We start from the raw sequence: 23,055 nt of genomic DNA on the forward strand, positions 1-23,055 counted from the left end.
AGTAATGCGATTGAACTAATGCAATTAACAAAGGCATTCGCAATTAAATGAAACAAAGTGTAGTAATTTAGTAATATTTAGAACAGGGTATCTTAAAAAGTATTGAGAAGTCTTAATCCCGATTTTATGAGGTATTAAATGTTGTTCAAGCTTTGTCCAAAGAGTTTGACTCCAAAAAGTATGCATGAATATTTATATTTTCCTCCCCATGACTATTATAAACAACGACGTGCTCGTTCAGCGAGCCACGTATTTTGCGAAATGCACGGTTAGGTGATGTGTCGCCCTCCACGTGTTGAAACAGACTTCGAAATGGGGAAATGTAAATTTGCAGACTGGTTGGAGATGGATGAGTTTATACAATGGCTGAAGCCTGTCGCTGAAAACAACCGTGAGGCTTACCAGTTTTTCCCACAGATTGGAAAGCAATTTGTGGCGCGGGGGGGGGGAGGGTTTCGTTACACAGAACTTAAAAAAAAGTTAAATATATATGTATTATGTTGGATGCTATCCTCATACTCTTTCTTCAATACCTAACAAATCTATCTCTTTCTCTCCCTGACCCTGTCTTTCTGCTTGAGCAGCACTGGTTGAAGCCTGAAAATATTGTAAACAATTTCTGCATATATGCAGGTAGCAACGCTAGTGCTAAATAACTATTTAGCTGGTCAGTTCCATGACGCCGGGTAAGTAGGGCCATGACTGCTCACCAAAAGAATGATGGGGAACCCACTTGTCCAGCAGATTAAGACATGTTCTTAGGTACCTAGCGAAAAGTAACCTCAACTTTCCTAGACTTTTAGCTACGGTACTAATGCTGAAGGATCGCTGATATCGCATAGTGTCGTTGCTAACGTGTGCTGACGTTGTGACTGTGTGTATGTGAGACACGTGAGTGACAGAGTGACAGTCTGTTATGAACTAAATGTTTAGATGTTTGTGCTGGTAAAACAATTTAAAGTAAAAAGTAAAAAATAATATATATATGGAAATTTTGGGGTGATACCAATAACAAATAACTCTTTATATTTGGAAGCCAATAACCGATACGTGCCGATAACTACAAAGCCTGAGTCTTATTACAAAAACAAAAGGCAAACAAATACAGTGGACAACTGCTTTTATTAGAACCTTAACTGCTTAAAACATCTAGATCTTTCTTTTACCAAAATGATCAGATTTCTTAAATTCTACCAAAAAAGTGGATCAACGGGCGGAAAATAATTCATAATTTATCGGCTTTAATTTATCGACCAAAGTTTCTTATCGGACCGATAACAATAACACCAAAAATTCACATTTATCAGCCGATACCGATATGGCCGCCGATATATTGTGCATCCCGTAGTAAATTTTGATCAACATAAGCAATTTATAACGTAGGAAAGAGAAAACAAATGAAGGCTACATAATCATTTGCATTAATGTAGGCTACCACAGCATTGGCAATTTGACTAGAATAGATGTGGAGGTTGAACAAGTACTTAAGAGATGACAGAATTTAAATTGTGATCTGAGAAATGCAGGTACCAAAACCACTGGGAAGAAATTAAATTACCAGCTGTCTATAATTACAGGAATCTATCTGTGTGCCACCAATTTTATCACGGGCACTATGTACTATCTATACTTCAAGGAATCTGTATTTGTGTGTTTCACTGACATCTTAATCACCAACTGCATCATGGCCACTCTGCTCTAGTAAATTTAAATTCAGCATGTGTATTGCTCAGGACCCAAGGACGTTCAGTGTCAAGTTGTTTGTATAAGCAACAAATCAATATCAAGGTCATTCCTGCCCTGTTGATCTACACGAAGCAATGGAGCCATGGATTACTCAGTTATGGTATCTGTCCTTGTGGCATAATATGCTCTCAGACCTGATTTGACCAGATCACAAGTTGTTAAATTAAAACAGGCATTTTTTTTTAAAGCTGAAATATAGCTGCAAGCAGCAATGAGGGGGCCAAGCAGTTCAAATGACCCACTTTAGACATGTAGAAAGTTTGATGTGAATCCATCAAAGATTACATACAACCCAACTTCCTAATTGGCGGCTCTGCTTCCGATTTTAATTGGTTGTACCCCACAAACGGTTTTAAAAATAAAAAAAACATGTGATTAGCTCTGTGAGTCTTGGACTGAAGATCATCTGTGCCAGGAAGAGTAGCATAATCATTTTTTTCTTAAAACATCCCAACAAAAATGGTCTGGTTACATTCCCAAAGGTCCAAACTATCTAACCATGTCAAGTAGTTTGTCCAAAACAATGTATTACCTCCATAATGTATCCATTTCATATTGTCTTGCTGTTAGTTAGCAAGCCAGTATTTCATCCATTATTTCAAACCCTTTGGATAAACATATTGTGCAAACATCTGTCAGCACTGCTCATCTGGCCATATCTGCTTAATAGCGATAAAATAATTAGTTTCTGAGTTTGGCCAAAATGTTTGATGCCTTGCAAAGTGATCAAAATCAAATTCCTGTTATCTACATAGGCCTAAATCCTAAGGGGTTGTTTGTGTAACCTTCACCACAGCAATTGTAAGAGTAGAGAATCAGTTTTGACAATTTGATTCCAGGGGTAATGGAGTCCAGTGGCCTGTTTGCTTGAGGCAATCTTAAGCAGTGTCTGTTTGTCTTCAAGGAGTTTGTTTGCGAAAAATAACTACTCATATTCATGTTGAGCAGCCTTTTGGAGCTGAGACAAAGGAGGATATTTGGTGGGAAGTTTGTGAGGTCAATGGCTATGAAGTCAATGGCTTGGTGCAAAGCAGCCACCTTTTATAACATTTACATCGAGAATCGATACCCATCCCGAGTGAATCGATTCCTTGGAATCGTTAGCAAAATTCCTTAACGATTCTGTTAACGATTCTGTTAACGATTCTCTGTGCCGTTAAACAATTAAAATGCTAAGTTTAATAATGGATTAAAAATCAATATGCTCAGTTTAATAATGGGACACGCGTACGTCTGTCTGAATAAACTATAAAAGTTCGCGCAAATACAGACTGCAGCAAACATGGCAACTAGGAAGAAGCGTTCTAAAGTTTGGTTGTATTTCACACAACAAAATGACAACAATGCCACTTGTAACGCGTGTAAAAAGTCTATTTCGTCGAAGGGAGGAAATACTACAAATATGAAGAAGCATTTGAACACACAGCATGGAATGAAGAACTGGAACGTCATGTGTTCAATGCATGCAGCAGCGCAGCTAACGTTCGCGCTTCATCTCTAACTATCTAAGGTAGAGCTAAACTGCTCAAAAGTGATCACAACCACTTGTTACTGTGTGAAGCAATTTGCCTTTATTGTGTGTAGTCGATCTAGTTATCTTCTGTCCCGTCGTTTGAAGCATACATTTTAGCTCCGGCATTCATCTCCCATTAGTATTGATCTTATTGATCATTTCACGTTATCGGGGCGGCGTGTGTTATCAGCAAACGTTCGCGTGTCGCATTATTAAACTGAGCATATCGATTTTTAATCCATTATTAAACTTAGCATTTTAATTGTTTAACCTTTTAATAGTCCTGTTAAATGTGCTTGAAAACGTCTAAACAACATACCCAAAGTACATTGAAAGCTGTTGTTGAACCATTTGGAGTACATGCATGTAAATGGTCTCTTTTGAAAGGTGACACTGAAGTTAGTTCCCCTGTTGTTAGGACCCCTGTAAGTCCTACTGGTGTTGAGTAATAGAAGCTTGAACACAAGGAAACTGAAAGTTTCTATCTCGGACTAGATTTTGTTTTGAAAACAGAGGCCCGAAGAGGCCTAGAGGTGGTAGGTATTAGCTCATTTCATAGCCAGTCAAAGCCAGTTTGAGAAATTCGTTTAGAACGAGTGTGTGTGTGGGGGGGTGCAGGACGCACAGACCTATGGCTGTAGAGGGGAACATCGATAAGAGAATCGGTAAGGAATCGAATCGATAAGCAGGAATTGATAAGGAGTCAGAATCGTTAAAATCTTATCAATACGCATCCCTACATTTACATTTAGTCATTTAGCAGACGTTCTTATTCAGAGCGACTTACAGTAAGTACAGGGACATTCTCCCCGAGGCAAGTAGGGTGAAGTGCCTTGCCCAAGGACACGTCATTTAGCACGGCCGGGAATCGAACTGGCAACCTTCTGATTAATGGCCCGACTCCCTAACCGCTCAGCCATCTGACCAGACTTTTTATTATTCCCAAAAGTACAAATAGTCAAACATCTCACTTAATTGCATGTTCTTGGGTCCTGATTCATACAAGTAGCTAATTTCAACTTTATTCAGTGCCCAGTTCGTGAGTTAATGCAGTGAGTTGTCGAGCCATAGAAACATAGAGATCCTTGGCATTATAGTATGATGTCCGGGAACATATTACTGAAATATCCAACCCCCAATCAGCTTCAATGTCCTGACTGCCTAGAACGGGTTGGTAACGCATGTGGCTCCCACGCAATTTTTGGATTAGACAATTTATAATAAGAAGCCTTAAACATAAAATGTTTTGGAAAACAGCCAAAACGTGTCAGATTGCCATCATGGACCTTATATAAATGTGCAGGTTTTTTTCAGTAGGGAAGATGGGTAAGAAGACTGTACGAACATATTGCTTTCAAAACCAACCGTTCATTTTGTCAGTGCCATCCATTGGAGATTATAGCCCAACCTTGGCTAGTTTGCGTTGAGGTAAACAATGAAGAAAAAGTGTGGTATGATGAAATGTTTAAATGGCCAAAACAAGAGTAAAAACAGTAAAAACCATTTCAACGAGGAATGGACCGACTCATAGCTAATACGACAGGGTTGTCGGCATGTTGGATCTGCAGCAGAGAGAAGTTTTCCAGAATTTTAAGTCTTGTTGTGAAAAATGCTGTACTGGTGAGGCCAGGAAAAAAAGGGTGGCCCTTGGACAAATTTCCTTTATTTATTTACAAACAAGCTGAAAAAAAGACCTAGAAAATATTTGTGGGTGTTAAAAAAAATATATATATATATATATATATATATATGTATGTTTAGTCTGGGTGTTATCGATGACTGGAAAAAAAATCACTTTTGATAAGCAATAAGATGTCTTTCATCTCTTTCATGAAACTAAAATCAAGATTTTCATTGATTGTTACTCCCAATGCACTGTATTTTAGTTGAAAAATGTAAGAATGTCTCTTGACATCAAAAAGGTTGCTGACCCCTGGCCTAGAACTTTATATATACACACACAAACCCAATTACAAAAAAGTTGGGACTGTTAATAAACAATACAATGATTTACAAATCTCATAAACCCATTATGTTATTCACAATAGAACATATAAAACATGTCAAATCTTTAAACTGATGAAATGTACAATTTTAAAGTAATTTTGAATTTGATGGCAGAAACACGTCTCAAAAGTTGTGACAAGGCCATGTTCACCACTGTGTAGCATCCCCTCTTCTTTTAAAGATCCTGTAAAGTGGAATTAAAAACGAGTTTCAAGTTCACCACACCATAGAATAATGTGTTATTAACTACCCATCCAAATTCGAATGAAAAAAAAAAACACTGACAAGTATGTTAACTTAGGCTTTGAAATCATAAGAAAATCAGCAGTCTTCTCTGTTCGAGACTGGGGGGGTGTGTCGCCTGAAGGAGCTGAAGCTCGGTCCCCTCGCTGGAAGGCGCCGCCTCTCTCAAGTAGCCTAAGCTACCTACGACCCAGATAATGGACGCTACGTCAAGCCGAACAAAACAGTATAGAATTCGAATGTATTTGTTCAATGAGTGAAACATACAGATGCATATAAATGAAATATTCCCCTGAGCTGTAACACAGAAGTAAACATTTACAGCAGAGACAGCAGACAGTGAGCTCTCCAACTACATCTAGCACATTAGCTACCATTTCACCAAAATACCATCATTCTACACCGAGTAGCCTAATATCAAGTTAGCGGTTTGCACTAATTATAGCAGACATACCTCTGGAAAAGTTATCTAGTATAATTGGTGGGAGACATCCTGAAGCTAGCTAGCTGATGTAAGCTACAATAACAGTACAGCAGGAGGAGCCATTCAGTGATCTGACGTAGATGGGGCGAAATGACGTAGATAGGGCATTTTTTGGCTCCGCCCATTAAAACCTGATCTGAAAACGGAAGAGAAACTGTTCTTCGGTCTAACTCCACATTTCAGTGCGACAAAGTTTTAGCGCTTTGCACATGCTTTCAGGAACTAATTTCACGCGTATATAATGTACTTATATAACAAAAAAGCAAAACATGGAATTTACTTTACAGGATCTTTAACAACAGTCTGTATCTGTCTGGGAACTGAGGAGACCAGTAGTTGGAGTTGTGGGAGAGGAATGTTGTCCCTTTTGTGTCTGATACAGGATTCTTAATGCTCAACGGTCCTGGGTCTTCTTTGTCATATTTTTCCTTTCATGATCCACCAAATGTTTTTAACTGGTGAAAGGTCTGGGCTGCAGGCAGGCAAGGTTCAGCACCTGGACTCTTCTATTACGAAGCCATGCAGTTGTAACAGATGCAGGATGTGGTTTAACATTGTTTTCCTAAAATATGCAAGGCCTTCCCTGAAAAAGATGTTGCCTGGATGCAAGCAAATGTTGCTTTAAAACCTGTATATACCTTTCAGCATTGATGGTGAAACAATAATAAATATAGCTGCAAGCAGCGATGCGGGTTCCTCCGCAAGATGGGAAAATATTATAAAAATGTACATTGTAGAAGATCGAGAGTTGGACAACAAGAGAGCAAAACTACTTTGTTTGGCCAACAACAATAGACTGAATGGGGATTTGAACTAATGAGCATGATGTCAGTTTAGGCAAACTACCTTTGCCTAAACTGACATGCACCAACTCAGAGAACTGAGTTTCAACATCCATTTACACATTTAGTCTCTACTTTTTACTCTACTCTTAAGGCATGACTATGTTTAACTTAATATCTGCACCTCTCTGTCACCAACTGTCTCTGGAGTGGGGGGTGGGGGCTTCACAGGGTGTCTACAGGTATAAAAAGTTAAATTTAAGACCTTTTAATACCACTTCCAAATGAAATTAAAGACCAAACTTACGATGGAAATACAAATCAAAAGTGGAAATATACAGTCATCTTTCCAAGTAAACACTGATGTCTGTTCAATATGAACAGTATGGTAAAATGACAATAATCGGTTGAGTTTAAGAACATTGACTAAATGTGTGTAATGGGAAAGGATGACACAAAAATGTAATTGCTGTCCTAAATTGTATTTATTATTACACTATGGTGGAAATGGTGGAGCAGAAATGAGCAATTCCATGAATCCCATGGAAACAAAGGCAAATGTGTGAGATGTACTGATGTGGAGCACAAATCGTCCAAGAAGCAGTAATTCTCTAGTGTTTTTTATTCAGATGAATAATCATTGGATTCAGGTCAAAAGTCTATCACTTGAACTGGTTTCATCACTTAAGACACTCAAAGTCAGCAGCTTGGCATGCTGGGACATGGAAAGGATTAAACATTTAGACTTTTATCAAGGTAAAAAATGTTGGTTTGTCCTTTTTTATCAATGTTCAAAAAAGCAGTCTGCAGAGCTACTGTGTCTGTGGGGTGACTGTCTGTCTCTGGAGGGCTGGCAGGCAGGGGCAAGCAGGGCCTGCAGGCAGGCAGGCAGGCAGGGCAGGCCAGCTGAATGAAGCTGTCCAGCTAGAGAGGGATAGTCCAGCAAGGGGTCTGTGATGTTCAGCATTCTCTGTTGTTGCTCTCAGCATCCTCTATTGAACTCTGTTGAACAGGCCTTTGCATGACCCTCCAGACCTGTCAAAGTGAAGAAAGGATCCATGTCAGTTCAGTTGTGAAAAACGAAGCTTTTTCCATCTTCACTTGACATAAACTACAGTTTTGACTGTGAAATGCAGTGGCATTACTTGAATCCAAATGTGTACTTGAATCCAAATATGTTGACCTGATGGAGACCCATGCAAAGTCACTCAAAACATGGGTTCGATTCCAGGCTCTGGCAAGAGTATTTAGCTCTAAACTGGTCAATATATACACATCTGACAAAAGACCAGCTCGACCTTTGCCTGTAAACGGTGATTCTGACTGTCAGAGACCTTTTTAAATAGCCTGACTTACTGAAATTGGCAAAACTAGCCTGGCTAACGTAGGTTGCTTTCTCAGGGCATATGACGAATGAAACAGTCTTGCCTTGAAAAATCTGATATACTGGCTATCTTTCGCAGGCCCTTGTCTACAAAAAGCAGTCCTCCGTGACGTTTTTGGAGGAGAATTGAGTGAAATACAAAATTGTTTACACACTGCCAGTGGGCGAGCCTAGTCTGACTGAGGCTAACGTCAAAACAATGTACCCCCGGGACGCAATATCACTCCAATTGCAAGTCCACAAAACACAAAAATAATTGGAGAATCTGCTAAAAGCACAATTTTCACATCTCCTAAAGGTTTCCCTCCTCAACCTTTTTCGTGTAGACCTAACTGTAAAATGGTGAACTTATGAACATGACGCGACCAAAACATGGCTGCCGCCTAAGCCTATGCGGTCTCCCTGGTGCATAGTCTTATTACAAAGACTTTCACGCCCCAAATCAAAATTCTGAGCCGACAGGTCTGTGGGGAATTGCTTTTTCTCCTATAGGCTGCCCTCCTCGACCTTTTTGATGGACAATTCGCCGAGATGCAAAATGATTCATTAATTAAAAACACAGAGGAAAAAAGCTAGAGCTACACTACTTTTCGAGTTCGGTTTTCCGTCACTTCAGACTCACGATCTAAATGTCTAAAAGTGCTAAAACCTTCACAATTCAAGAGTAGTGTACTTTCACGAACCCAATCATTGATTCTAGCTTAAAATGTGTACAAATAGGACTTACCGAACGTGACTGCCTCCAACACGGCTATCAGGCGATTCCAGTTGAAAACAACAATGGCCGCCGAAAAAGAATTTATATTCGTAACGGCGAGCTGCGATTGGAAGTGAAATGAAACGGGCTAAAAACCGAGGGTGGGGGCTTGATCAGCACATAATTTCCAGAAAGTATGTGTGTGCGTCTCGCCAAACTCGCTTGTGTGTCAATGGGCAGGATGAGTGTGCGCGCGCTGTGGAGCCATTCAATTGAATTCAATCATATATTGACATATCAAGGTGAAATTGCATATGGTACTTCAGAATTATGTAAAGTTGAAGGCACTAACGTTTGAAAAACCATCAGTCAAAATTATATCAGATTTATTAACACAAAGATATTGTTGCAATGTGGACATTTACATAAATTTCCACATTTCAGCCATTTTGTATTGCATTACTTATTCAATTAGACCCTATAGAAAGACATGTATTCTACAAATCTGTAACAAATTTCAAGTCGATTGCATCTATGCTTCATGAAGAGAAGGGTTTTGAAGGTTTTACCAAATTAGGACAGTACAAGACAATTCATAAGTCTGACAATATGGTTCCTTGAGGCTTTTTTGTTCCCCATGAGAAATAAGGCATGTGTACCAATTTTCAGGCATTTTTTAACCCCTTTTGTCAGCCTGTTTCGCCCGCGAGACAAAAATGCTGCCTCCCCCTCCCTCAGTTACGACGCACTAAATTCTAACAAATATATTTTTTAGACGCTACACATGTTATACATCATTGGAAAGCTACGATTCTTGTGCTTCCATTGAAATAAACCAATTCAAGATCAAGTCGCAATAGCAAGCAAAGTCAACGTCTTTTTCCGGTGAACATTCCTTCAACAATGCCAAAGAAAAAAGTTTTACTCACCCTAAGTGGTTCAAATAGGTCCAGGTGTGCAAATCATGCCATCAAAACTTGATCTGCTTACAGTCCCAAGGGTTCAAAGTATCTAACCATGTAAAGTAATTCGTCCAAATACAATGTTTTACGTTCATGAATAGCCATTATCCTTTGTTTCATTATGCAAGTTAGCCGACGGAAGAAACAACTTGTTCACATAAAAGTGTTCTTTTCTCCGGTTAGCAACGGAGTATTTACAATATGAAGGCATCAAAATGTCCGTTGAACCCTCCCCTTTTGATTGACACCTTGTTTGACCCAATAGGAGCTTCCATGCCCCGTTGACAGCCCTCTAAAGCCAACTAGGTCTGTGCGTCCTGCCCCGCCCCCCCCCCCCCCCCCCCACACTCGTTCTAAACAAATTTCTCGAACTGGCTTCGACTGGCTCTGAAATTAGCTTGTTAGCCTTGTAGCTGACAGCTACCTGAAAATGCCAATACCTCATTTGTATGCGTCTGTGGAGCCTTCAAAATAACAGTCGATTGCGCAATATGGTTGACAGAATCAGTGTTTTTTGTGCCAATCCTTGGAATCAGATAAAGCACTCCAATGTGTTCATCCTTCAGTTTTTGTGTTTCAGTAATACTAATTAGGGATTTAGCTATTATATATGATAGTTCTAAGTACCACCTTTCATTAGAGATAACAATTATGAATTAAATTATTATTAAATATAATAAAATAAATAATAACAAAAAATATATATTAAATAATACCTTTTTATCCTGAGTATTTGACCTTGGTTACAAAGGGTCATTTTGGAGTCTCCAAAAGGCCCTTTTAGAAAATGCCTGGATGTACTCTTATAAAAACATGTGTCAAATATGAATATATTGTGGTATTATGTTTGACTTTTGATTTGAATTGGGTAAGGCTTCAACCTGTGGTCCAATTTAGTCTTCCAGCTAATACCTACCACCTCTAGGCCTCTTCAGGCCTCTGTTTTCAAAACAAAATCTAGGCGGAAATAGAAATTTTCACTTTCCTTGTGTTCAAGCTTATGCAAGGGGGACATAACTTCAGAGTGTCAGCTTTCAAAAGAGATCATTTACATGCATGTACTCCAAATGGTTCAAGAACAGCTTCCAATTTACTTTGGGTATGCTGTTTAGGCGTTTTTAGGCACATTTAACAGGAGGCTTAAGAGGTTAATAATGGGGCGCTGGGGAAATCACGTAGACTTTGGGCGTGGCTTATAGCGCCACCTATGGGCGTACATGGGCCAGTAGCGGTCTGGGAGTAGTGAGTGACCTGGTGTATCATTGGGCCAAATTTGAAAAAATCGGGTCAAGGACTTTTTGAGCTATTGAGCCACTTAGCGGAGAAGAGGAAAAATAATAAGAATACTAACGAAAACAATAGGTTTCCTCCTACCGGAGGAACCCTAATAATAATAATAAGAATACTAACAAAAACAATAGGTATCCTCCTACCGGAGGAACCCTAATAATAAATATGTATGAGAGAGAACAATGGTTGTGCTCTCGCCGAAGGCTTGAGCACACCCAATAATAAGCTCTATATGTAGTTTTTTGTCTAAAACAGTGCAGGAGTACTGCTAGTTAATCAAGATGTAACAAGACTTCGCAACCTGATGGCTGGCTTCCTACTTTTAACTTAATCTCAAGGATTGTGTTTTGAGTACATTTGTATATCCCCTTCTCTTCCTTGGCAGACCTTCTGGTGCGATTAGTATCAGTAGACCTGCACACATTTGGACCGGATGCCCTGACGGCAGTGAGGATAATGGAGCACCAGAGTGCTGGCAGCAGCCAGACGGCAGAGGTGCGGCCACAGCTGGTGGAGCAGGTGCCTGCACCAATGCAGGGGGCTCCCATGCCTGGTAAGTTGCATGGCCTTTATCTTCAAACAAATAATACAGTTTGACTGAAGTCACAGTTTTGCACAATGCCATTTGAAATGTTTGCCAAATGTGATGACAATGATTCAATACTACAAGATCACATTGCAAATGTTTAAATCATTGTATGTGGTATTGCTTAAGTTATTTACTTTTACATTTAGTCATTTAGCAGACGCTCTTATCATTCCCCCGAGACAAGTAGGGTGAAGTGCCTTGCCCAAGGACACAACGTAATTACGCATGGCGGGGAATCAAACCGGCAACCTGATTACTAGCCCGATTCCCTAACCACTCAGCCACCTGACTCCCCAATTTAAATTTAAAGAGCTTTCTTGCTTGGTCTAGTTATATATGACTGCCCATTGGTATGAGTTTGTGCGGAGCTGGGTGACCCTGGTATGAGTTTAGATGGAGCCGGGGGCCCTTAGCAGGGCAAACTTTCCCCCCCAAGGAGTATATGTGCTCCTAAATGAGAATTTAAGAGCACACAAAATAATTTAGGAGCACAGTGAAAGATTTAACAGAGTTTTACAAACAATTCATTTCATACATATTTATACTGCGTGTGAGTGTGTATGCATGTTCTAAGGGACACGTCTGTGGAATATGGAAAGATAAGACGCCAACCAATTGGAAGCATAGATGGTCCAAACGTCTTCAAGTATAATTATAATTATTATAATTATCTTCACGTCTCAGTTCAAAACAGATGTGTTTAGACAGCAATTTCTGTCACCTTAAAATGTGCCAAATGTGTCGTCTTAACACAAATGCTAAATTACAGTAGTGTTTCCCCTACCATTATATTAGGGTGGCGCCCTGCCCCCCCAACGACCCCCCCCCCTGGAAAGTCAAGTTTTAATTTGAATTTAATATGGTTCCAGATCACAAAATAAGTCATTTAAGGTTACCTTTCCTATAAAACAGGTCTATAGCTTGCTTAACAAACTAAATGGTCTTATGTTATTTATCTTATTTCCACCACGGCATGTCATTTCTGTCTCTACATGGTCGGGCTACATTTCTCTTGTGACGAACACGGCGTATGGCCTACCGCATTTTAGAATTTTAAATTAAACCTAAGCTCTGCTTCAAAATAACGAGGAACGGGAACCTTTTATAGAAGTGTAGTGGAATCAAAAGTACACCATCTTTCAAATGTAGTAAGTACCACCCCTGGTAACTTGCAATGTTTGCAATTTTATTTTCTTATTGGGGTAGCATAATTAAGCTAGAGCTTTCCAACCACCTCAGCGAGAGAAGGCCCCCCCCCCCCCCAATGTCCCCATACTCTGCCTCCACGTCGGAAAGCGTGTTGGTGGGATTAAGGAGGTCTTCAAAGTATTCCTTCCACCGGTCCAAGACGTCCCCCATCGAGGTCAGCAGCGCACCATCCCCCAGCGGCTGGGATGGGAATCAGCACCTCCAAATCTGAGGCCATGGTTATCGACCGGAAAAGGGTGGAGTGCAATCTCCGGGTTGGGGAGGAGATCTTGTCCCAAGCGGAGGAGTTCAAGTATCTCGGGGTCTTGTTCACGAGTGAGGGAAGAATGGAGCGTGAGATCGACAGGCGGATCGGTGCGGCGTCCGCAGTGATGCGGGCTTTGCATCGGTCCGTTGTGGTGAAGAAGGAGCTATTTACCAGTCGATCTACGTTCCTACCCTCACCTATGGTCACGAACTGTGGGTAGTGACCGAAAGAACGAGATCGCGAATACAAGCGGCCGAAATGAGTTTTCTCCGCAGGGTGTCCGGGCTCTCCCTTAGAGATAGGGTGAGAAGCTCGGTCATCCGGGAGGGGCACAGAGTAGAACCGCTGCTCCTCCGTGTCGAGAGGGGCCAGTTGAGGTGGCTCGGGCATCTGATAAGGATGCCTCCTGGACGCCTCCCTGGTGAGGTGTTCTGGGCACGTCCCACTGGGAAGAGGCCCCGGGGAAGACCCAGGACACGCTGGAGGGACTATGTCTCTCGGCTGGCCTGGGAACGCCTCGGGGTCCCCCAGGAAGAGTTGGTGGAAGTGGCCGGGGAGAGGGAAGTCTGGGCCTCCCTGCTTAGGTTGCTGCCCCCGCGACCCGTACCCTGGAAAAGCGGCAGATGATGGATGGATGGATGGATAAATACTCTGCGTATATACCATATATACAGTATATGTATATCATATTATTGTATCATCAATAATACATATAATTGTACAGTGAGTAGTTCTGACCTCAAAGTGTAATTGGTTGACAGCAGTAAAATATTAGTTTTAATGTTATGTTGGGTAAAACCTGTCAAGTGCTGGTATTACTTTGCCACTCGTTTGTTAGCTTTGGTCACCAGGGGTCAGTTGCATAAACTTAGTTTAAGACTAGTCTTAGACTGTCTTAAATTGTCAGGTTCGACTAGTCTAATTAAGCCTGTCTGTTAGCAAAGTTAGCCACCTCTCCCCCTGGCTAAGCCTTGCGGTAAGGGCTTAGTTGCTATGCCAACCACCTGTTAGTACGTCATTATCTTAGTATAATTTATTACAAAAGGAGTTAAGTTTGTTAATTTTAACTGCAGAACATTTTAACTGCGGTCTGATTTTCTGCTAAAATGTCATTTTATGAAACGAGTGAGTAGATGACGACAACAACTCACTTTATTTATGCTAGCCATCTGCATTGGAGTTGTTGGTAAATGGAACTAGCGTTGGAGTTAGGTTAATAAGCTTAAAAACACATACACAATTTTTCAATTACAGCTTTTTCAATATTGTATTCCTCCAACAGATATAGGTTTTCATCAGGTTTAAATGTATCAATCTTTCGTCATTGTGTCGCCTTTTGTCCGCCATCTTTTTTTCTTATTTTACCCATAATGCAAAGCGCAACAGGCTATCTTAGTCAGTTTTACTTTAGTCACTCATAGTGCATCTTTATGCAACAGGTAAATTGAAGTGTCTATGGCAAGTCGGACTTAAAGTTACATTTAAGTCTAAGACTAGGTCTATTTTTGTGCAACTGGCCCCAAGGATAGTTGTGTCATGCTATGGCATAACTACCTGGGTAGTTGTTGAGAGGATGGGAGAGATCACAGCCCTTACCAACACAGTGAAGATATGTTGCAATTGGAACAGTGTAGGATGAACTCCAATAGCTTCATATTTAACATGCCTTAAAAATTTGACAGCCAGCCTTACCAATGCACTTGACATACCTGAAGAGATTGAGGGATAACCTACTTTTTGAATGGTGCCACAGATGGATATATTGCACAAGTGTTTGTCAGAAAATAGTCTTTGGGGACATTCTCTAACCTTTTAACCTCTTAACTTTCCCTTTCATCACACACAGAAACGTTCTTATGTATTCTATTATTCAACATTAATAATCATTATTACAATATCAAGAGAAATGATCAACAACAATTTAATTTGTCACCCTCTGTAGAATGCTATCATGTTTTTAATAACACTATAACATCTGATTTAATGTGATGAAGTATGTATGAAAACTAGTAGTGGGCGCGCTGCGTTAACGTGAGACTCTTATCGGGCGATAAAAAAAATATTGCCGTTAATCTATTCTCAAAGTTGGGTTGGGAGCTGGGTCTATACTACGCAAGCTATGAAGACTTTCACCTTGATATTTTAGCGCGGATGTATACCTAGCCGAATTGCACTGTAGGGGGCGAGAACGAGTCTTCGAACCTGTGTGTATGCCTTGTGTATGAAATTATCACATCAAACGTGACGTGCTAACATGGATGCAGCTATGAAGCCACCTGGTTTGCTTCAGGGAAAATTTATTTTTAAGAAGCTTCCCAATGGAAACCTCGACAAGACTAAGGTTGTTTGCACCTTGTGCTATGCGGAATTAGTTTACTGTAGGAGTTCTTCGAGTCTCAAATACCACCTAAACGCAAAGCATCCCTTAGCTAATGCGGAAGATGCCGGGCCAAGCACTGATGTAGCACAGTGGAAGAGTCGTCGTCAAACTACAATGTTTGAGTGCAACCGAGGCAAGCCCGTCAGCACAGCTCTATCAGCCAAGCTAACTAATCTAATAAACAGTTAATAAACACAAGTACATATTATTGAACATAATTTATTTTCATCACCAATTATCATAGTAGAACAGCTTTCTCAAGCAGTTTGTGATGCATTTTGGAAACAGGAGATGAGCTCCTGGTCTAATGCGCCACCTGGCTTGAGAAACCCGTTCTCAAAGACTTACTTTTAGTCATTATTTGGGTAGCACACATATTCTGAATGCCTTCGGCGGAATTCAAATGAGCCATTTCAATCAAGATTAATCTAGATTAACGCCAAGATTACAGTGAGATTAATCAACAACAAAAAAATCTATGCCCACCACAAATGAAAACATGTAATTTGCCACGGTTGTAAGGTGCTGAAAAAGGTTTTTAAAAAATGCACTTTGAAAATGCTTGAATTTGACTTTGGAAAAGGTGTAAGAACCCTGCTTTCGTTAGAGCCAACAATTATGAAAAGTAATACCTTTTTATCCTAGTATGGATAAAGTATTTGATAACCATGATCTGAGTAGATATGTCATGCTATGCCAGGTTGCCTTGCGTTGTCATGTCCTAAGAATTTCAGTGCTCGGTCTGACCCTGTGTTGTTTTGTGCATCTGACAATAAAAGACTTGAACTTGAAAGTTTGGAACGCCCTATAAATAGCTGGTAAGTTTCAGTTACTAGTAACTTTCAAGTTGTGTGAAACATGATCACTGGTTGAGTTGATAACCTGTTCGCTAGGTTAAACATAACATACTACAGTGTAGGAAACGTTACGGAGCTAGCTTTGTGTGTTATTCGGCTACAATCTGTGAATTAAGGAGCTAGAGCTAGCTATGTCAAAAAACGCCAGTGTGTGTATGTAACATAAGCGTATTTAAGAGGTTTAAAAATGTAATTCACTTCTGTAAAGTGATCACTGCAAACTCTGAATCCGGGGGCAACTGGTGGGCTTTGGCACATTATAACTACAAGCCATTTTCGTAAAACCGGTTGCTGCTTGGGTAGGACATGGTAGTGAATGACTTCTGTCCTGTAAAATGTGTTTGTACAACCTGGGGCTATACAATAAGATCCTACTTTGAACCTTGTTTTAGCTGGTTCGTTTGAAGCCGTTTCTACCTCTGTTCTCCCTGACAATCTGTCAATGTCAATCTTGATGACTGCTAGCAGCTGTCAGTCACAGTACCTAACCATTCTCGTGACGTCACAGACATGACGATTCAAAGATGGCCGCGCCCTGTGGTAAAGTTTAAAACGTTTTTAATAACAAATGGAACATTTTGCTCTTTTAGTTGTCAGATAAAGTTTTGTGATCTTATTGGGTGTGCTTTGCCTTCGGCAAGGGCACAACCTTTGTTTTCTCACATATATATTATTATTGTTTTTTTATTTTATTTTTTTTGCCCCCCTAAAACTCAGTCAATATTTGACCTACATAGACAACCTAGGTGTCAAAAGTTTCGTCTTGGTAGCGATTGAGTTGCTTCTATTGGGATTTACGTTCCGTTGCATGGTTTAAGTGGAAATTAAGTTTTTGTGGCGAAAAGTGAAGCTAACGGTGGCTAACTTGCTAGCCACAGTCAAAAACGCTACTTACGTCACTAACGTCACGTAAACTCGCGTGACTACCTCTAGCAGAATATTAGTTTAGCAGCTCGTTAACTTCTGGGAGATAGCTAAGCTAACTACTAATTTTACTTTGTGATATGACACACAATTGTGACGTGTAATGTACAATATAAGCTGATTTTATTAAGGAAGTACATCTACTTTCGGAAACAGTAGTCTACTATGTCACTGAAGTATTATCATCATGACATTAGCCTCTGTTGCCCGGGCAACACATACTACAGTGGTCTAGTATGATGCATCTGTTTTCAATCGTTAAAATAAACATTCCTCACAAATACATTTTCGTTGTAGGATTTATTATGACATTACATTACAAGTAAACGATTTGTTGGTGAAATTATCATTACCTGTGGTTTCAAACCAGTGTTGCTCACTGCAACGCTGTAGCCTACGCGAGACACTACAAAAACATCTACACAGCTGTAGGAAGTCAAACGGCGACAGAACATGTTCGGCACTCCCCTTACTTAAATCAAAAGTCTATCTAACTACTAACCTTAACTTCATTGCCACAGCCTAAACTTTGTCAATCTGTTCATGAAAATAATTAATTTCAGCCTAAACCGTACAACGGAACGTTAAATCCAATTCAACCAACGCAATCGCTACCAAGACGAACACAGCAGTAGTCTAGTACTGTACCGTGGTAGTACAATTTACCGGGGCAGCTCTCCACACAGGGCTATATCGCACTTGGCGTTGTTACTGACAACGATCGCTACCAGTGAGCTTTTTATGAAAGCGATTTTCCACTAAATAAATGTCAAGCTTATTTACGTTTTTGGGGGCATATTTTCAGTTAGCAGATGGTACTGTTTGAATCGCGATTCCATCTTCTACTGCCGGTAACGTCGTAGAATAATCTTCAAAGGAGGTTCTTTATTCATGAATGAATGCAATATGAGTAGGCTAAATGCCTTAAAATATCACGAGAAGGGAAAAACTTAAAAGGACGTTTAAGTCATAGAGATTAGGTCAATTTTTGCACCGGTCTGCCAAATGTATTCGTTTTGATTCAGCTATGAGGCTGCCTCTTGCAGGGGAAATGAGAAGACATCTATTTCATTCTACACTTCACTCGTATTTTCAGTTGTAAATGAGCAGCAAAAAAAATGTTTTTAAATCTATGTAATCTTTATGAATAATAAGTATGCATTTTTATATAAAATATACAGAAATATCAGTTGTAAAAATGTCATCCAAAAACGGACCCCTGTGCAACCGACGCAAGCAAGCACACCCTACAATTTCCCCAGAAACTGTACCCTCTCTAGTTTTAATAATAATATGAGCCGTACTTCATAAATCAGTTCAGTTCCACTTTAAGGATGGATTTTGAATATTCAATGATATTACATTACATTTGCATTTTATTCATTTAGCAGACACTTTTATGCAAAGCGACGTAAAAATTGTGCACATAAAGTCCAGTAGAAAATCAAGGTTCAGAAGTGCGTAGTTCTACAGTAACAGTCTGAACAGTTTGTATTTACTAGCAACATCGCTTTTGAGCATTTAATATGAACATTCCAGCATTTATCTGAATCTTTGGAGAAAAAAAAACTTTGGTTTAATCCATGTGTTGATCAATTCACTTCTCAAAACTTCTCTCTCTACAGCAGCAAGAGTTCCTGTTCAGTCCACTCCACCCGGTATTATGGAACTTGATGGAGAAAAGTTTACAATACAATGGTGAGTTGTAAGACAAAAATTTACATTCTATGAATCAAATATTAGGGATGGCGCATTCAAACATTTTAAAATGGTTTATCCAGTTGTCATAATTGTAGGCCTGTTTTGCCATACAGCGCTGCATGTACAGTTCTGCTGTGTGTTTGCTATGTTTACATTAAAGGTCACATGACATGCTGTTTTTGGATGCTTTTATATAGGCCTTAGTGGTCCCCTAATACTGTATCTGAAGTCTCTTTCCCAAAATTCAGCCTTGGTGCAGAATTACAGCCACTACGAGCAGTCCCACAATGAGCTTTCCTCAGAACAAGCTGTTTCGGTGTCTGTTGCTTTAAATGCTATTGAGGAGGAGAGAGGCGGCACCATGCACTAATGTTTACAGTGGATGTATCGCAATGGCTCGTAGCCCAGTTGCTGTAAGATGCCTCGAATTTGCCCATTCTCATCTGATCACCCTGGTTTGCAGAGGTGCACACTAATAGTCATTTCAGTGGGGGGAAAGGCGGATATCTCGCGCGCCATAACACCAACAGCAGAACGGTTATCCAAATAACAAAAGTGTACAACACTCGCATTACAGTGTGTGTATTCACACACATACTTGATGCTATTTACCTTTACATTAGCGACAGTAACTGAGCTGTTAGCTGCAGAGCTAATTTTACAGCCACATTCTGAAGGTGACATTCTGACATGATGAAAGGTAGCAAGCTAGGTAACCATATACAGTAAAGCAACAAAATGAGCGTTAGTTGACTTACTTATCTCGTTTGTAGCCGGACCAAGGAGTTGGTACTGATCCAGAATGTAATTTTAGACGGTCAGCAAGGCCCGCTTTGTATTGGCCCAAGTTGAGGAAACACTCGTGACTGAAATGTTTGGCGCAGACATACAAAACTTTGGGAAGTTGTGTCTGCACATCAGAAAATAAAATTAAGACACTGGTTCTTCAGAGGCTCGGATGAAGGAATTGTAAAAAGACTTTTGTTTTCATTTGTACATCCAAACACTGAGCAACTGTTATGCTTCGTTCGTTTGCAAGCCATGATGTCTCTTGAGGAAAAAAACGATATTGCACTGGCATGGTCGTAGCTCAGATTCTCATGGGCGGGCCAGAGAAAGGGGAGGTAACCTTCCTCCTTGTGACATCACAAGGAGAGGATTTTCTAAACCGAGCGTTTGAGCTTTCATTTTCTCAAAGGCGGAGAAGAATACCCAATGCTTGGTTTATACCTATCAAAATTTCTAGCCACTGGGGGACCAAAGGCAGACTAGGAGAACTCATATTATTGTTAAATAACCTCCTAAAGTGAAGTTTTCATGTCATGGGACCTTTAACGTTAGTATTTTTTCCTTTGTGCTATGCAATGCTGTAAAATTGTCTTGTATATTCTGTATCACGTTCACGTAAGACACCGACAACTGACCGAGGTGGCTAAATTCATAAGAACATTGTTCCTGTTGTATGCCATTTGAGGGTTGCTATATCCATGCCCCAAGAAATCAACTGAGGAGGCTAAAGTGGTAGAAATAATGTTCTTATCCTATGCTTGCTGAGGCTCGTTTCAACAACCGACCGAGGAGTAGGCTTGAGTCATCGAGTTACAGTTGATTACCGTATTTTTTGGAAATAAAACCGAGTTTTTTTTGCCGTGGCGGGCCACCACGGCAATAAGAATTGCGTTACATGACATAAGAATTGCGTTACCTGTCAACACACAAACGCCCATGTGAAGCTAATAATGCGGAATTAAACCAAAACACAAGCAAAATCAAAAACTTTAATTAGCTTTCCCCGGTGTGATTTTGAAAGTAAAAAAAAATACTGGGTGATAAAACGCATATCTAGGAAAAGTCAAGAAACCAGGTCAAATTGTTTCTCTTCAATGGACCCAAATGACCCCCGCTCGGTGCTTCTAGTGTTTGTTTGTATTTTTCATGCTCAAAAATGTACCCTCAAAAATGTGTAAATTGGGTTGTATTACCGTTTCATCCATTTTAGGTGTAAATAACCAGAACCATTTTTAAGGAAAAATGCTTGGTTTTCATTGTTTTTTTGGAATAACAAAATAGCCTAATGGTTTTACAAAACACGAGACAACGAATCATTAATCGACCTACACGGACCCTTATCTTTCGCATTAAGTGTGGCTACCACATCTTAAATGTGCTTAGCATTTGTGTTAAATTGTGTGAAATATGCTTTAAAATTATCTAGCAAATTAATCATTCTAAGTCTCTGACTCAGTGGTGCGCTTCAGGCTAAAGACGCTTACAACTCCCGCTGTCACTCCTTTAACAGTCTGGGTACAACACATACATTGCTACATCACGGGTGTAGCCTAGACTGTGATCGACATTTGTGGAACCCGTTTCACATTAATGGAACTTGACTTACATTTGTGGAAAGTCATTTACATTTGTGGAAATGGTTTTACATTTGCGGAACGTGTTTCACATTTCCGGAGCCCGTTTTACAATAGCAAACCCTGTGGCTTGATTTTGAGCCGAGAGTCAAATCTCTGCCAAAAGTGTTGTGCATCAAATGCCTGCCAAAGTCTCACATGATCCAAGTTCAGCTTTGTTTGGTTGCCCTATTTGCAAATCTTTGTCAGTAATTTTGTTGAATCTCTGATTAGATGTGGCTGCGAGGCAAGCCATATATTTTAGTATAATGTTGTGCCATGGACAGTCAATGGATTGTTTACACATTTAGCTTGCTTACAGTTACAATAATTTACGGCTATTTTTAATTACTTACCCTACAACTTTGAGAAATGTTGAGACCTAAAGAACAGCACATTGATGCTTTATAATTGTGTGTTGTCAAGCCTTCGGCGAGCACTCCCAGTTCTCTCACATATTATTTATTATTATTATTTTCCCAGCGCTAAGGATCCCTCAATATTTGGACTACATAGACAACGTCAGTGTCAAAATGTTTGTCTTGGTCCCGATTCTATTGGGATTTACGTACCATTGCACAATTTAGGCTGAAATTAAGTTTTTGTGGCAAAAAGTGCCTTGTGTGCACAAAGGGAACTCAGTGCTAGCCTAACGTCCCAACGTTACATTACATGACATTTAGCAGACGCTCTTATCCAGAGCGACTTACAGTAAGTACCGGGACATTCCCCCGAGGCAAGTAGGGTGAAGTGCCTTGCCCAAGGACGCAACGTAATTTTCCACTGCCTGGAATCGAACCAGCAACCTTCTGATTAATAGCCAGATTCCCTAACCGCTCAGCCATCTGACTCCCAATGTTAGCAACGACGCATAGATACGACGTGCATAGATCAGGGTTCGTCCAAAGTCCTTAAAGTGCTTAAAGTACTTGAATTTGACTTTTTAAAATTTAAGTCCTGGAAAACCCTTAAACAGTCATATTAATGACGAGCAGTGTTGGGTGTAAGTGTCGGGTACAGTAGTCAGACTACTTTTGTTAGGTAACGAGTAACTTAACGCGTTACTTATTTAATTGAATGAATCCATTACTAGTTCCTTGTTCAAACAAGTAACGCGTTACTTAATTTAGTCTTTTGGTCGCGAGCCCTCAGCATGTAGCTAAAAGTCTAGGAAAGTTGAGGCTACTTTTCGCTAGGTACCTACGAAAATGTCTTAATCTGCTAGACAGGTGGGTTCCCCTTCGTTCTTTTGGTGAGCAGTCTCACAAGCCCAATTTACCCAGCGTCATGGAGCCGACCAGCTAAATAGTTATTTAAGACTTGCATGTACAGGCCTACGTAATGTCACATCAAATAATGTATTGAACTCAAGCTTGTGTGATGTGTTGCTGTATCGTTCAGTGGTTTAGGTTTAGAATTATATTACAGTAAGTAAAATAGTCTGGTTCAGTACATAAGTGAACACCATTTTGCTACCATATACCTAGCTATAGCTTAGCTTCGTTTTGTGCCTAGATTCAAACCTAGCCCTGGTAAATTGTAGAGCTAGCTAACTACTAGACTTCTGCCTTTTTTACAACATTATTTATTGATTAAAGAGTTTCTTGATTCAAGAACTTAATGCAAATATTGCTTTTC

The 23,055-nt window shown here is 40.1% G+C and overlaps 1 protein-coding gene across 1 annotated transcript in view; it reads left to right on the forward strand.

Annotated features, from left to right (window-relative positions):
- arid2 (AT-rich interactive domain 2) overlaps positions 1–23,055 on the forward strand; it is a 71,153-nt gene that overhangs the window by 22,049 nt on the left and 26,049 nt on the right. Inside the window, exons 11-12 of the mRNA XM_062482835.1 lie at positions 11,494–11,661; positions 18,940–19,012. Coding sequence (XP_062338819.1) covers positions 11,494–11,661; positions 18,940–19,012 — 241 coding nt within the window. The remainder of the gene's footprint in view (positions 1–11,493; positions 11,662–18,939; positions 19,013–23,055) is intronic.

The sequence above is a fragment of the Osmerus eperlanus genome, chromosome 17 (assembly GCF_963692335.1).
Source record: "Osmerus eperlanus chromosome 17, fOsmEpe2.1, whole genome shotgun sequence".
Taxonomy (NCBI): Eukaryota; Metazoa; Chordata; class Actinopteri; order Osmeriformes; family Osmeridae; genus Osmerus; species Osmerus eperlanus.